The sequence below is a fragment of the Mirounga leonina genome, unplaced genomic scaffold, assembly GCF_011800145.1.
Source record: "Mirounga leonina isolate KUSES-001 unplaced genomic scaffold, KU_Mleo_1.0 Mir_153, whole genome shotgun sequence".
Taxonomy (NCBI): Eukaryota; Metazoa; Chordata; class Mammalia; order Carnivora; family Phocidae; genus Mirounga; species Mirounga leonina.
Window position 1 is genome coordinate 17,621,002 of NW_023270387.1, and position 16,434 is coordinate 17,637,435.

General features: G+C 38.5%; 1 protein-coding gene across 1 annotated transcript; it reads right to left on the minus strand.

The window, feature by feature from the left end:
• Positions 1-1,809: 1,809 nt before the first annotated feature.
• Positions 1,810-16,166, minus strand: BLID (BH3-like motif containing, cell death inducer). The gene is given in 3 exon segments (XM_035009428.1): positions 1,810-3,387; positions 3,390-3,526; positions 16,106-16,166. Coding segments are annotated over 3 exon segments (363 nt in total). The 3' UTR covers positions 1,810-3,222.
• Between the last annotated feature and the right edge of the window lie 268 nt (positions 16,167-16,434).

Consider the following 16,434-nt stretch of genomic DNA (forward strand, 5'->3'; position numbering starts at 1 on the left):
CTTCCTTCCTTCCTTCCTTCCTTCCTTCCTTCCTTCCTTCCTTCCTTTCTTCCTTCCTTCTTTCTTTCTTTCAGGTGCCCCTTAGGGACTATTTCTAATTATAGTGGTCTCAAGACACATGAACCAATGGAAAGACTATAGAACTGAAAGTTAAAGAGACATGGGTTCTCCACTTGATTCTGTCACAGTAACCTTGGACAATACATTTTACCTCTCAGATCATTAGCTTCTTCAACTGTAAAATGATAGGATTAGACTAGATGCACTCTGAAATTTCCTCCAGGGACATTCTAGACTGCATAGTCCCTCTCTCTGTCTAGATTCCATTCTCTTTCAACAGTTATGATACATATGAAGTTTAGATTTAGAAAATAAATAGAGGGGTGCTTGTGTGGCTCAGTCGGTTAAGCATCCGACTCTTGATTTTGGCTCAGGTCATGATCTCTCGGTGGTGAGATTGAGCCCCATGTTCGGCTCCATGCTCAGTGGGCAGTCTGCTTGAGATTCTCTCTCTCCCTCTCCCTCTGTACCTCCTCCTACTCATGCTGTCTCTCTTCCCCCCACCTTAAATAAATTATATCTTTTAAAAAGAAAGAATGAAAATAAATAGAGCATCTTGGCTGATGTTAAAAACAATTTAGAATTTGAACATCCAAACTGAGAGAAGAAAAATGTGAAGAGCTTCAGAATGGTAAAATTAATCCCAGTAGATTGGGTCATGGAAAGGAGATCCCCCTTAGGTGGTTTCCAAAATCTGAGCATTGAGTGGAACAAAGAAATTTGGACAAGATTCCTGGGCAATAAGGAAGTTGTTTGGAAGGAGCAAGAATTATTCATCCCATTCCATACAAAAGGAAATTGACGTCCAGAAAGGATAGGTAACTCTCTCAAGATCACACTGTGAAGATGACATCAGGACTGACACTCAGGTATCCTGCCTCCCACCCAATTATGTTGTCCAAATCTGTCCAGTAAGAGACCACCACCGCTTCCAGTGAACATGGATGTGGTACTATGACCCAGTGGAATTGGGTAGCACCCTGGCCAACTTGGCTTTCGAAAGCTCTACTGATATCACACCTGCTAGAAATTTCTGCTGTCACTAGAGAAAGTGACCACACAAATTACCCAGAGAGACTCCTTAGAAGCTTCCGCATGGTCAAAGACACTTCCACTGGCCTTGGGTCAGGAAATCTGATTTCCATCCCTTCATCTGTCACTTTAAGTTTTTGTACAACAAGTTCCTTCTTTGGGAGTCAAAAGACTTATTAAAGAAACTTATAAAGTGTAAAGTGATCCTAGATCAATATACAGAAACTACTGGTAGAGGAATTTTTACCCAATATCACTAATGACCTAAAGCAATTGTTCTTACCTACTTTTTAAATGTGTGTGTGTGTAATATACACTTTTCATATACGTTAGAATGTATATAATAGTGTACCCGCAGACACACACCACTCTTGTAAAAATTACATATGTTTGTATGTATGTATATGTGTATTTATATATACTTCCTTCAGTTTAGCTGGGAAATCTGCTTCAGAATCAACTCCTGCCCTCTCCTCGTACTTGATATATAGCCAAGCAGGCCATTCTCGATTAACACAGCTCCCTCCTGGGAAAAGTCAGAGAATAACTTTATTGATTTCCCTTTACCCTTCTCCACATTTCTCTGCTGAAATGTTGTCTTAACTCTTAAATGTAAAAGCAAAAGGAAAAGAAAATTAAAACAAAGAGATTTGCTTCCTTAGGATCATGTTGATTCTCTTCTATTTTTTATTTTCTAAAAAAATTTTTTTTGAGGAAGAGGGTACTTGTGTGGGGGGTAGTAAAGAAAAGAGAGGATGATATGTTTTCCAAGGTTTTTGTGCAACAGATTTCTTTACATTGAAACCTGTGTTTTACACACAATGCTGGACTCAGTACTACATAAACCTCTTCTCCTCATTCTCTTATGACTTGGCCAGCCATCTTTGAAAACTGCCAAGACTTTTTGGCAAACAATCCCTCCAATGTTTCCAGGAGCATACCCAAGGCATAGGAATATAGAGAGTGTTTATTTCTCATCAGATTTTCCTACCTCAAAAGATCCCAACAAGATTAAGTATTTTATTTTATTTTTTTCTTAAGATTAAGTATTTTAAATGCAGAAAATTCTTTACTGATCAAGTATCAGGATGACTGATACAATTGAGAAGTTTCCCTGATGCAGTTTTAGAGAGGTCATAGGGATATTCTCTAGGCAGCCTTTCTGCTTGGACCTCTCGGGATGACCGGGGAAGGCTAACCCAGAGCCTCACTCTTGCTCTCCTTCCCCTTCTGACATGCTCCGGAGCCCTGGATTCTGACTATGCCTCGGTGGGGCCAGGATAGTGGAAGGAAGAGAAGGGCGATACTAGAGTGGCTTAAAGTAAAAGCTCTAAAAAAACACCATTTGCATTTTCCTCTCTTCCCCCCACTCCACGAATTTAGCTCTTCTTACTCTAATAACTGAGTTCATAAAAGCCTAGTTGAATTTCTATTTCGTTCAGTTCTCTTTTCTATTACCCACAGCTTTTCCTGTAAAGGGAAGAAAAAGATTGACTGATTTACACCACAATCACAATCTGATTCTTCCCCCACTTTAAGCAAATAAAGATGCCTAGTGAAATAAACGGATTGTATTATTTAAAAATCGAAAGCTTATGTGAAAGAAACAACCCCTAAGAAACAAGCTAAAGAAAAGTACAGGAAGAAAATGAAAGCTTTGTGAGTAAACAAGGTTACAGAGATGCACACTGTTGAGTACAATTTAGTAGAGCAATTATTAACAATATGACAAATACCTACTTCCAGTGCACAAATAAAAGACACTCAAAACCACAAAAGGATAGTGATGTGCTATGCTGCCCTGAGGTTTAATAACCATAGGTTTTTTGTTTTTTTTTTTTTAACAAAATACCCTTTTCCCCCCATTAACTTGCAAACTTAGTTTTAATTAAATGCCATTTTACTTTTTACTGGCCAGTTTATCTTTTTTCCCATTTTGTTTCTCTGCACATCTTTAATCAGACAGTGATTTGGAAGCGTTATGAGTGAAAGCGGGTAGAAAAGCATGTTAAGAATTGGGTCATCTTGTTGAAATCAAGTTCACTTTTGTGTAGTACAGCAGGAAGAAGGAAGAAGAATTTGTCCTAATATCTTGCTGTATCTGTCCCAACTCATTCCTTTCATAGGGTCTCAGCAGGGGGAATTATGTAGCAAGGCAGTCTGTATCCTGGTTAAATGGGAAAGTCTCTGGAGTACATTTCCAAGAACAGCCCCCCTCATGGCAGAGGAGCCAATATTGTACCTTGTAAGAGGAAACACTGTTTCCTCAGGCAGTATAGGCTCTTTGTTGAAATTGGCAACAATGTACCAGTTGCAGGCAAGAGGGTCCATTCTGCCTCTGGATAAATGGAAAGGCCAGAAGCTTGTCCTATCCAGGAAGTACAAAGCACACTCTCAGTTTCCAAGATCTAATAGAAAGGTCTTTCCTGGCTTCCTATAACACCCAGATGGAACGCAACGAATTCACCACAATTTGAAGCTACTAGGTAAGAAAGTGTTTGGAATCAAACGTTCATTCATTCATTCAGAATCAAACGTTCATTCATTCATTCAGCAGCTCTCACATAGACTGGGCTTTGCCTAAGCACAGTGTGAGGTGGAAGAAAAAAGAGACTGTATCCTGCCCTTCTGTTCTTCTCAACTCCTACTATCCTTGGTACTTCCTTTGATTTCCAGTGGCTACTCAAAAATCCTCAGCCGAAAACAGCTTCCAAGGGTTCATGTATTCATTCCAACCCCTTCTCTCCTGCCTCCATGTAGAATATCATTTGATCCAGGTTTGTGTGAATATACATTATTAATTAATGTTAAGTCTCGACAATGTCCGTCTTTCAACAAGTTTGACACTCAGACCACAAAGAAGCTGTATCTTCTGCCTCAAAGTGAGAAACACCTCTATGCTGATCTCTGACATCTAAAAGGCAGGAATACTTCTTTAGATTTTGCTCCCTAATGTGAACAGCCCTGGGTGTACTTGCTTCATTTCTTAGTCAGGAAGAACCTAGAGCTGTGGATGCCTAAGGGAGTCATTCCAACAGAGACTAGAATTTCAAGAGAGAGAAAATGTATCCAGCCGCTTTGTCTGGTGCTTATGATACATGAAAGTATCACCCTCCCCATGGTAGACTAGAGGAAATGATCAGCATGAATTAAGTCATCTCTTCAGTGATGTATTGCAAATAATTTCTCTGGTGAAATAACAAGTTCCTGACCATGGTATTGTATGCAATTAAATAAACAAATGCTATTATTTTGATGTTGTTTATCACATTGGGAAGACCTCAGAAACCTCTTGTTCCAGTGGATAGACCGGAATCACTAAAAACCTTGCCTCCCCTTCCCAGTTCTTTGTCTAAAATGTGTTGGGAAAATGGTGCATTAGGCACATTTCTAATTGGGAACAGCCTGATTATCATAGTGCACCCCAATTAGGTGATTTGTAGAGTACTATTATGTGGACAGAGAAGAGACTTAAAATAGACACATCTAAGTTAGCAGCAGCAAAGAGGCTATGTGATTGGATCTGGTGTTTCAAATATCTTTTATCAAAGCAAAAGGAGAAAGAATATGCCTTGCACAAATTAGCCACAGAACTTTCTAAAGAGAACCAATATGGAACATATACAAAGGTAAGGTCATCTGTAAGGAAATATCCTCTCTTTTCAAACAAGCCGTGGAGATTGCTTGAGTTATCATGACCTTGGGCTCTTAGTTGCCCTTATGCCATGTGGGTAGGAACTCAGGAACCAATGATGCCCCCCAGTTAGCCACATCCAGAACTGTAGCATCTGCTATCATCCAAATAATGGCAAGCTTGTAGACAAAGGCTGATGAGTAGGGGGGGAGACAACAGGGAGTTACACAGCATACTTTGAGATAAGGCTGTTTGGAATCGTCTTTGCCATTTCTGTGTATTTCATGCTATAGGCAGAACAAGTATTTAGGAAATACTTTGCAGTTTTTATAAACTTACGGTGATTCCAACACTCAACTGGGGAGTCACAAGATATTCTACTCTGGCAAAGGTAGAATTTAAAGGTAATTTGGGAAAATCCACCAAGTGTCTTGTAGAAAACCAAATGGCAAAAGTATAATTGAAACCAAGAAGATGGATAATGGAATCATTCAGGCTTGCATCTGAAACCCAAATCTACCACTTAATAACTCTGTGGACTCGGGCAAAGTACTTAAGTTTTTGCAACCTCACCTCAGATTCCTGATTTATAAAATGGTGATAATAATATTTTCTCTCTTTTTTAAAGATTTTATTTATTTATTTATTTATTTATTTATTTATTTATTTATTTATGAGAGAAAGAGAGAGAGAGCCCACACAGGTACCCATGGGAGGGGGAGGGGTCAAGGAGAGGGAGAGAATCTCAAGCGGACTCTGTGCTGAGTGTGGAACCTGACGCAGGGCTCAATCTCATAACCCTGAAATCATGAACTGAAACCAAGAGTCGTACACTCAACCGACTGAACCACTCAGGTGACCCAATAACAATATTTCCTATGCCTACTTATTTTAAGGTTAAGTGATACAAGGAATATAAATTGTTTATGACAATGTCTGGCATAGGGTAAGCACTCAACAATGTTCGTTCTCCTATTGCTTTCTCTTTATTGATGCATACTTTCCCGATTTCCATTTAACCTCTCTTTTCTGAGTTTATAGAATACTGATTTTTCTATGCTGTTCAGCAAGTCTTTTTTATTTAATAGTTTTAAAAATTATTCTAAATATAAGACATAGAAGGAATATGAGCACTGAATAATACTTTCCATTTTTGCAAAAGATGCTCATAATCTCCTGAGAAAGTAGAAACATGGGTGTGTAACTAAAAATTAGACAATGACAAATGGAATTGGTTGATTAAACATTGGGGATGGATGGTATCTATTATGCCAAACACCATGTAAGGTGACAGAGACTCAAAGATATATAGGATGCAATCATTAAACTTCAAGGCCCTTAACTTAGTATACGAAGAGATATATGGGCAAACAACCACAAAGGAAGGTGGAGAGTACAAATGATACCAGATAAAGTAGTGGCACAAAGAATGTGAAATTACTTCTCTTGGTGGTATCTGGGAAAGTTTCAAGAGGAGAAGGTATCTAGGCTAACATATAAAAAGAACTAGGCCAGGACATAGATAAAATGAGCAAATTCCTTGAAAAATACACTTGCTAAAACTGACACAGATGAAACAGAAAATCGAAATGGCCTTATATCTCTCAGAGCAATTGAATCCATTATCTAAACCTTCCCACAGAGAATATTCCAGGTCCAAATGGTATGATTGGTAATTCCTATCAAATATCCAAGTAAGAAATAACACCAATCTTACAAACCTTTCTGAAAAATAGAAGAGGGAACACTTCCTAACTCATTTTTTTATCAAAATTGGAAAATAAATTACAAGGCAATCACAGACCAATATCCTTCATAAACATAGATGCAAAAATCCCTAACAAAATTTTAATAAATCAAATCTTGCAACATATATATATATAAAAACATGGTCACTCATTAGGATTTATTCCAGGAATATAAGATTGGTTTGTATTTAAAAATCAAGGTAATTCATCATCTTAGTAGGATAAATGGAAAAAAGCACATCATTAGATGCAGAAAAATTATTTGAGGGCATCTGCCTTCAGCTTGGGTTGTGGTCCCAGTGGGATCGAGTCCCGCATCGGGCTCCCTGCTCCGCGGGGAGCCTGCTTCTCCCTCTGCCTCTCTCTGTCCCTCTCTCTGTGTCTCTCATGAATAAATAAATAATAAAATCTTTAAAAAATTATTTGACAAAATTCATATTCATTTTTTATTTAAAAAAACTCTCAACATATTATGAATAAAAAAGGAATTTTCTCAATCTGATAACAGGCATTATATAAAAAAATGTGTTGTAAATATCATCCTTAATGCTTAATTATAAAATTATTTCCGCCTAATGTTGGGAAAAAGGCCTGCTCTTCTCACTTCTAGTCACCATTTCCCTGGACATCCTAGTAATTGTAATAAAGCAAGAAAAAGAAAATGCATAACTAGAAAAAGAAGTAAAATTGCCTCTATTTATAACTGGTATGCTTATTTATGTAGAAAATCCTAAAATAATCTATATAACAATGACCAGAACTAATAATTGCATTTAACAAAATCATAAGATATAAGATTAATACATACACATTAATTATATCCTTAATACTAGCAGCAAATCATTGGAAACAAAGAATTTTAAACCATTTGAAATAGCATCATAAAACATAAAATACTTAGGAATAAATTTTCAGAAATATGCATATAGTGAGTTCCATTGTGGCTCCCAGAATATATGTCTACCTGGAACCCCAGAATGTGACCTTTTTTGGAAAAAAGGTCTTTGCAGATGCAATTAAGGTAAAGATCTTGAGATGAAATCATCCTGCATTCAGCTGTTCCCTAAGTCCAATGACAGTGTCCTCACAAGAGACAGGAAAGGAGACAACACTGTGACCTAGAAGGGGAAGGCCCTGTGAAGACATAAGTAGAGAGGTTGGCTGAGGAATAACAAGGATTGCTAGCAGCCTCCAGAAGCTAGGCATGGAACAGATTCTTCCTTAAAGAGTCTTGAAAGAACTAACCTGCCAATACCCTGATTGTGGAATTTTGGCCCCTAAACTGCAAGAATAAATCTCTGTTGTTTTAAACCAACCTGTTTGTGATAATCTATTACAGTAGCCCTAGGAAAGTAATACAAGGTGTAAGATCTTTATAGTGAGAAGGGCAAAATATTGCTGGTAGAAGTTAAAGACCTAAAGAAATGCAGAGACATACCAGGTTCATAGATAGGAAGATGACAATATCATTAAGATATCAATTCTACCCAAATGGAGCTATAGGTTCAAAGTAATCTGACAGTCAAAATTTCAGCAAGCTTTCTTTCCTTTTTTTTTTTTTTTGTTGCAGAAATCGACAATTTAAAAATATATACGGAAACACAAAGGTTCTATAATTTTCAAAGTAGTTTTAAAAGAATGGAGTTTTCATACTACTTTATTTCAAGATTTACTCTAGAGGTATAAGAATAAAGACAGTGTGATATCGGAGGATAGGATAGACATACAGAACAATGGAAAAGAACAGAGTCTAAAAATAGACACCCACTTACATGGTCAATTGAATTTTTTGACAAAAGTGCCAAGGCATTATAACGGGGGGAAACGTCATTTCAACAAATGGTGCTAGAACAAGATAACTGTAGAGGAAACAATAAATGTTGACCCTTATTTCATACCATATACAAAAGTTAACTCAAAGTAAATGACAAACTTTAATGTAAAAGCTAAAACTATAAGTCTTCTAGAAGAAAGCATAGGAGAAAATCTTTGAAACTTTGGGGGTAGGCAAAGATAAAGATAAGACATAAAAACACAAAGAACTATAAGAGAACAAACTGCTAAATTGGACTTGATCAAAATGTAAAACTTTTGCTCTTTGAAAGACACCTTTAATAAAATGAAAATACCACAAATTGAGAGAGAATCACCTGCAAAACAAGTGATATAACACAGTGGTATCTAGCATCCATAAAGACATCTTATAACCCAATAATAATGGTAACTAATAAAAAAGATAAAAATTTAAACACTTCACAGAAGATATACAAAAGGCCAATAGGCACATGAAAAGATGCTCAAAGTCATTAGTCATTAGGAAAATGCAAATTAAAATCACAAGATGCTACCACACACCCACCAGGATGGCCAAATTTAAAAGATCAACAGGTTTTGACAGGACTATGGAAAAACTGGAACTCACATATGTTCTTGGTGGGGATATAAAATGGTAAGCCACTGAGGACAACTGGAAGTCTCTTAGCAAAGTTAAATATACATCTGCCATATGACCCAGCAATTCTACAACTAGGGCTTACCAAAAAGAAATAATAACATACGTCCTCACTAAGACTCGTAAGCTGGTGTTCATAGCAGGTTTATTTATCATAGGCAAAAACTGGAAGCAACCCAAATATCCATCAACTGGTAAATGGATAAACAAATTGTCATATACCCACAACACAATGAAATATTACTCACTGATAAGAAGAAACAAACTACTTACACATATAACAGTATGGGTGAATCTCAAATTTTTTTTTAATAGATTTATTTATTTATTTATTTGACAGAGAGAGACAGTGAGAGCAGGAACACAAGCAGGGGGAGTGGGAGAGGGAGAAGCGGGCTTCCTGCCGAGCAGGGAGCCCGATGTGGGACTCGATCCCAGGACCCTGGGATCATGACCTGAGCCGAAGGCAGACGCTGAACGACTGAGCCACCCAGGCACCCTGAGTCTCAAAATCTTTACACTGAATGAAAGAAACAGATGCAAAAGAGTATATACTATATTGATTCCATTTCTATAAAATTGTAGAAAATGCAAAACAATCTATAGAGGCAAAAAGCAGATCAAAGCTTGCCGAGGGCCAAAGTGAGAGGAAGGCAGATGGCAAAGGGACCCAAGGAAACTTTTGGAAGTGATGAAGATGTTTTGTATTTTGATGGTCACGGCTGTGTTATGGATGCGAGCCTGTCAAAATGCATTAATTATATATTCTAAAGGGATGCGGTGTGTTGTATGTACATTATATCTCAATAAATTTGCTAAACATATTGAGGAGAAAGATAACAGATGGATGGGGGAAGATGGGGCATGCAGAGAGAAGCATAGGAACAAAGCATAAATACATGCATGCCTTATCACGGAAAATAGTTCACAAATGCCCTCCGGGCAGCAACCCTGTCTTGTATTATATCTATGGCCCTCGCAGTGTCCAGAAATAAGGAGGGCAATGATGTTTCTGAGTTGCAAAGCGTTATTCAGTATATATCCACAGGTAGCTGTTTAGAGAGTGTTAGATCGACCATCAGAAAACTAAGTACAAATCCCAATCAGGTATCCTTCTGAGGGCCCGGAAGTCATTTTACCTCTCAAAGCCTAAACTGCAAAATAAAAATAACAACATCCCCATAATACAGTTGTTGGAAAGGTTCAGAGAATACCTACGATAGTACCTAACAAAATTTCAGTACATGTTCTATATCTATGACAAATAGTGGGGCTTCCAAACATATTTGTTGATGGACATACCAGCTGTTATTTGGTTGTTCATATACTCAAATCTCTTATTATGTGCAGAAGTATTATCCACGTCCAATGATTTTCTTAATCAGAGACACACTTCTATGTCACTCCGGTCAATGAAATACTCCAGAAATTAGAGTTGATTTTAATATTAGGTTAGGCAGGATACAATTACCAAAGTAAATATGTTCCTCACAAAAAAAAAAAAAAAAAAAAAATCACATAAAGCATTCCAAAATAGAAGTGACTTGGGGCTTCTGCATTGTTTCTAGATTTTCTATGCCACTGTTTTCAAGGAATGCAGTCAATGGAGAGCAGACTATTGTCTAAACAAAATCCAAACACACAAAAGATAAACAAAGATGGGTAAATGTGGTCCCGGTCTCAAGGTTTCAAGGAGTAACTAGAATAAAAGATACAGAAAGGGCACTTGACTGACGACGGAAAATCAAGGCAGAAGGAGGCTCCTTAATCCAGTCGCTCAGAAAGGGAAAATTGCTAGAAGATGGTCTTTAAGAAGGAACCAGACACATTTAGTAAAAGAACACAGGCACCCCTCTCCCCAGAAATGAAACGGATAATCTGATCACATTTTCAAAGACTGATTGATTCATACAAATGTTGGCCCAAAATGGCAAGTGACAGAGGAGAGCAGTTATATTCGTTGAGGAGGTCTGGGCTCAAAGACCTCAGATGAGCCTTGTTATTTCTCCGTGTTGTGTTCTGTGACACACTGGTGAAAAACTCTTCATGAGTTTGAGGGGGTTTGCTTTTTAATACACTTTTGTTGGTAAACAAATTTCTTTCTTTTAGTTTAGGGGTCAGCAAGCTACAGCCCTTGAGCCACATCCATCCTGCTGTGTGTTGTCCTGAAATCCGCTTGCTCCCACTTGTTCTTGTCCATGGCTGCATTCTCACCACAATGGCAGAGGGCAGTGGCTGCAACAGAGACCAGCTGGCGCACAGAGCCTAGAATATTTATGCTCTGGCCTTTTACAGATAGAGTTTGATGGCCTCCTGTCCTGGATAATGCGAAGTTAGATCCAGATACTGGAATATCTGCATCAATGTTGTATCAGGTACCGGGAAACTATTCTAAAAAGCTCTCTCGGAAGTTGTTTCTTCTCATGGTTTAGTGGGATCCTATTTAGAACTGAATTCTCCCAAAGTTTCCTGAAATCATTTTGCTAAGATTAAGAAAAAGGCTTTTCAAATATTGCAACCCGTATCATAAGTTTATGGACGAAATTGTGCAATGAACTTAGAAAGAGAAGTTCAGTTTCAGGGTGCCACTTAAATAGAACCAACTATGAGGCAATCTGTGTTTCTCTGTTCTTGTCTCATTGAGGGGCAGGATTCTTCTTTGGACTTCTGCCTGGCTGTGGCTGAACTCTGAGGCCTTAGAGCCACCCATGCCAGCAAGCCCTGTGAGAGTGAGCAGACAGGAAACCTTCTATTCCTATAGCCAATTTTCAGTTTTGCTTGTTAATATATCCCCATTTGTCACCTGACCTTTAAAATCTAAGACTATTTGCTTCAACTTGTTCCTCTTTTGTAAATTACTGCTCTGTACTTGAACCTTAGTCTGCTGTCACCAAACCCTTCCTGCTTATTTGAACTTCTGGTCCCGTTCCTTCCAGATAGCCCCGTTCTCATGCTGTCCATATCCCAGCATGACCCTGGGTCTTTAGTCCTCCATGGGTTCCAGTTTAACCATGTATAAAATGGGAATACTGTGTTTTCAGGTACTCTGCACAGATCTACTGAAGAGAAATAACGAGGCCACCACTGGAGATACAAACACTATTCTAATTTGCAAGCATAACAGATTCTCTTAATATTGATATTACTAAAGAGAATTTAAATGATGGCTGTAATCAAACTATTTCTGTATCGGTTGAAAGTAGCCCATCTAGAAATCATCATAAACTTTAAAACTTAAAATATTTTTCTTCTAAAACAGTATGAGAAGGAAGAGTATGGCTTCATGTTCATTCTTAGAAAAACCTAAAAATAGCAAAGAAAGAAAAAAATGCTACATATTCACCTGACACATGAAAAGCCCACCCGGATACTTCTAGGGACTCACAAATAACACAAAAGCTTAACACAAAACCTAAAGCTCTGAGCTAATCATGGTACTTCTTAATCTTTCGATAATAGAACACAGTTGTGATCTTCAAAGTGACTGTTTCTTTTTTCCATCTACCCAAGGGTTTTGTGTCTAGCTTACTCTTCAGCGCTTGGTGCTCAGGGCATTGTTCCATGGTCAGTAGGGACAATACTCTTCAGAAGCACTGAAAATGACAGTATTCCCATTAGTGAATGAACACCACCTTACTCAGTTTTAATAAAAATGGCCACCAGTGAAATGAACAAAATGGTGTATGTATAGGTGTGTATTTGGGAGGAGTCACCCAAGATGGGAATATCATATTTATCTTTATTTTTATAATCCCACAGTAAGCTAATATTTTATTGCATGTGATTGATTACAGGAAAGTTTATAATTTCTCCACTTTCCAGACATGAGACTTCACTTTCCACCCCTAAAATATGTACTGACTTGTGACCTAATAATCTATACTATAAATAGAGCAACACACTCCGCTCCCCGATCCTGAGGTCAGTATTTCTTCAACCTCAACCTCCTAGCGCCCAGCCTACAGCAGTGAGCAGATCTCACTGCTTTTGGACACTCAACATAGCAAGCTGAATGTCTCCACAATACTCTATGCCTTTATTTTAAAGCCCCACTCAGAACTGTATATTGACTCTTTTCACTTATCATTTCCCTCGATCTTGGTTAACTCCTTCGCCAGGCCTGACTATGTTTTAGAGAAACAGGTTCTAAGTGACACGGGGGAGCAGTGGAAGGCAAGCACAAGCAGACCAAGGAGAGACAACTGCCAACCATGAATACGAAGATGACCAAGAAGCAAAAAGCAAGGAAAGACTATGAGAGCACAGAATCAACAATGCTCGTATCCTAAGGTGACCCTTAGCCACCAAGTGGGTTAGGGGCAGAAAACTGTTTGGAAAGGCTAAGAAGGCTGAAGTGTTGTGATGACTGCTAGATAGCTTTTATTCTTATAAACATTTACTAACATGGAGGACTTTGTTCCTTGATAAAATAGGGTAGGTGAGGAATTGCTAACATCATTGAAGAGGGGCTGATTTAACACTTTTATGTGGCCGTTGTACATTTTTTTCTCTTTTGCTCTTGCATGTAGGGTCTACATGGCCAGGGAAGGCCAGCCTGTGTGACTTTTGCCCCATGCATAAGTGCTGTCAGGTGCTTAATGAATGTCTGGTGACGACGATGAACAAGAGCTTAATAACGGGCTCTTCTCTGATTAATGGGGCTTAAAGTTAATTTTTTTCATTCTCTTTTTGCACTCATTTTTTAGTGGGTGTAGAGAGACTACAAAATGAACATTCCTTGAAAGAAGAAAAGCAGAATGTTCTATTTAGAAGTAGGTAGATAGCTTTGTTAGAATATTTGCTGATGGTTAAGGAATAGGATTTCCAAGATTTTATTCCTATGACTCATTCTATGATGTGGACATAATCTGTCTTAGCCAACCTCCATTTCCAAGATTTTCATAACCACATTTGCCATTTGCAACATATTAAGAGGATCGGCAAAGTTAAGAGATCCTTGATTCAATCAGAAACAATACTTACTACTTTTGCAATAATCCACCTATGAGCCAGAAAACCAAGGGGGTGTTGACTACTGCTGTAATTCTATGATTCTGCCACACCACAAAGGAAGCTGTTTAAGTTTCTACTTGAACATGGTATTCCACAGAAACCCTTCTCTCTCTGCTAATGGATGACAACTTTATAGTCTTAGGCTCCCCTCTGGGATACTCTTGTCTCTCATCACCACTGAGTCACACAAAAACAGGAAAACCAACCTCAGCTAAACAGGATTCCCCATTCTGATTCCTTCCCCGCCCCCCCCATCTACTGAGCCATTGTTCTTCCAGATTTAGAATGTGTAAGTTATCTTTGATTTGCCCCTCCCCCACCCTCCCCAAGTCCATTTTTACAAAAGTTATAGTCTATTGCTTTTCTGTGGACATGTGTCTTTTATCTCTTCCTTTCCCTCCACTTTTCACTGCTGTCTTTGACTAAGTTCTTCACCTCCTCACCTCCTGGATAACTCCAGCATTTTCCCTACTGGCCTGCCTCTCTTCTGTTCCTTCCCCCTCCAGTCCATCTGGAGTTCCATTAACAGAATACATACTCTGTTTTATTTTTTTTTAAGATTTTATTTATTTACTTGAGAAAGAGAGTGAGAGAGAGAGAGAGTGTATGAGTGGGGGAAGGGGCAGAGGGAGAAGCAGACTCCCTGTTGAGCAGGGAGTCCTATGTGGGGCTCAATTCTGGGTCCCCAGGATCATGACTTGAGCCGAAGGCAGATGCTTAACCGACTGAGCCACCCAAGTGCCCCCATACTCTGCTTTAAATTTTGCTTTTATTTTATCATTTCCTAACCCAAAGTCTTCACTGACAACTTAAGCCATTTCATATCTATAAGACCTTGCATGTGAGAAAACCCCACAGGCAGTATAACACTGGAGAATTATTGTCATTAGCCATAGTGATGCTTCCTGGCTTTTAGGATATGACATACTATAACCTATCTTCTTGGAAGTATAACCTGATTTGAAACTGCTGGCCAACATGCTCCGTTGGGCTCTAGTTGGGTCAGGCTCAACACTGTCAATGAGCATGGCCTGCTCTTCCCTTACCAAGCGTTCCCTACAGAGGGAGACATGGAAGCTGCATGAGAGTACAGGTGGGAGCTTTCCATGTTGTGAAACGATCAGACATACATGGTTTGTCCAAGAGCTCTGTTCTTGACCCTGTCTTGTTTATCCTATTAAATTCTTGGATAAAAATAGATTATATTCTTATCAAATCTTCAGACATTAAAAGGGAGGGGAAAGAAAAGCTACGCCAGACAACAAGATCAAAGTTCAAAGAGAACTCCCACAAGAGGTCAAATGAAGAGCACCAAATATGACAGAAATAAATACATTTTGAATGCTAGGTTCAAAACTCCAACTGAACTGGGTGGGGGGGGGGACTTCATAGAACAATTATTTTAAAATATTTCCAGGGGAGGAGATCAGGATGAAGGTGAGGACTAGGGTGCAGGGGAATGGACTATTTATAAGGGAAACAAACCAAGCCAACAGGCTGAATTGTGAAGGATCTAGAAATCAGATATAGTATGTAGATTTATTCATATTTCTCTTGAAAAGAGGACATTAAGAAAAGATGTAATATCTCTTCTTTTAGGACTATCCTAAAACAAAACAAAACAAAAACAACCCAAAAAACCAGGGAGTAGAATTATTCCCTGCAGCAACAGAGGGAGGAACTAGACCCACTGGGGGAATAAGATGTATCGAGAAGTTAACTTCTTGTGACTCAAAGTGTTCAAGTATAGACTGAGTGACATCAACACAGGAACATACTTTTTTCTGGCATTCTTAGAGTGTGGAGAGTCTAGACAACCTGAAGATTGTTGACTTTGAGCCACTACAGTGTGGTGTTGTTCCTCCCACACCCATAATACCCTCTGCTCACCTGTCTCTGTACAATACTGATTGTATATGGTCTCCAGTCAGACACCTCCATCCTTCTCACTAGAGTGGGAACTCCTTGAAGTTAGGAATTGTTTTTTATCTCTATATTCCTGGCTTCTAGCATAGTTCCCAAGGAACTAAGGTACTCAAAATATTGTACTGAATTAACTGCATTATAAATTTCTACCTTGAAAAGTCCTACCACCCTTCAAAGTCCAGCACGCATTTCCACTTTCCACAAGATTACTTCCCTACTCCTATATATTCTGTGCCATACCATTTGCCACAATGTACTTCTCCATATCTTTCTTTGTATAGTGTTGTTTAATGAGTGCCATCTGTATCTCCCCAACTAGACTGTCAGTTCCCAGTGAACAAAAGGATACTATTTAAAAATAGTAGAAAATTTTAACATTAAAAAAAAAAACCATCTTCTTATTACAAAGAGAAAAACAGTAACTTTATAGTGAAGAAACATGGCAGACACTACCTTAATCAAGTGATCAAAAGTAACATCACCAGTAAGACGACATATTAACATCATTGACCCAGATATGATGTCATCATCTCTTCTGTGGAATTCTTGCCAAAAATAAGTAGCCACAA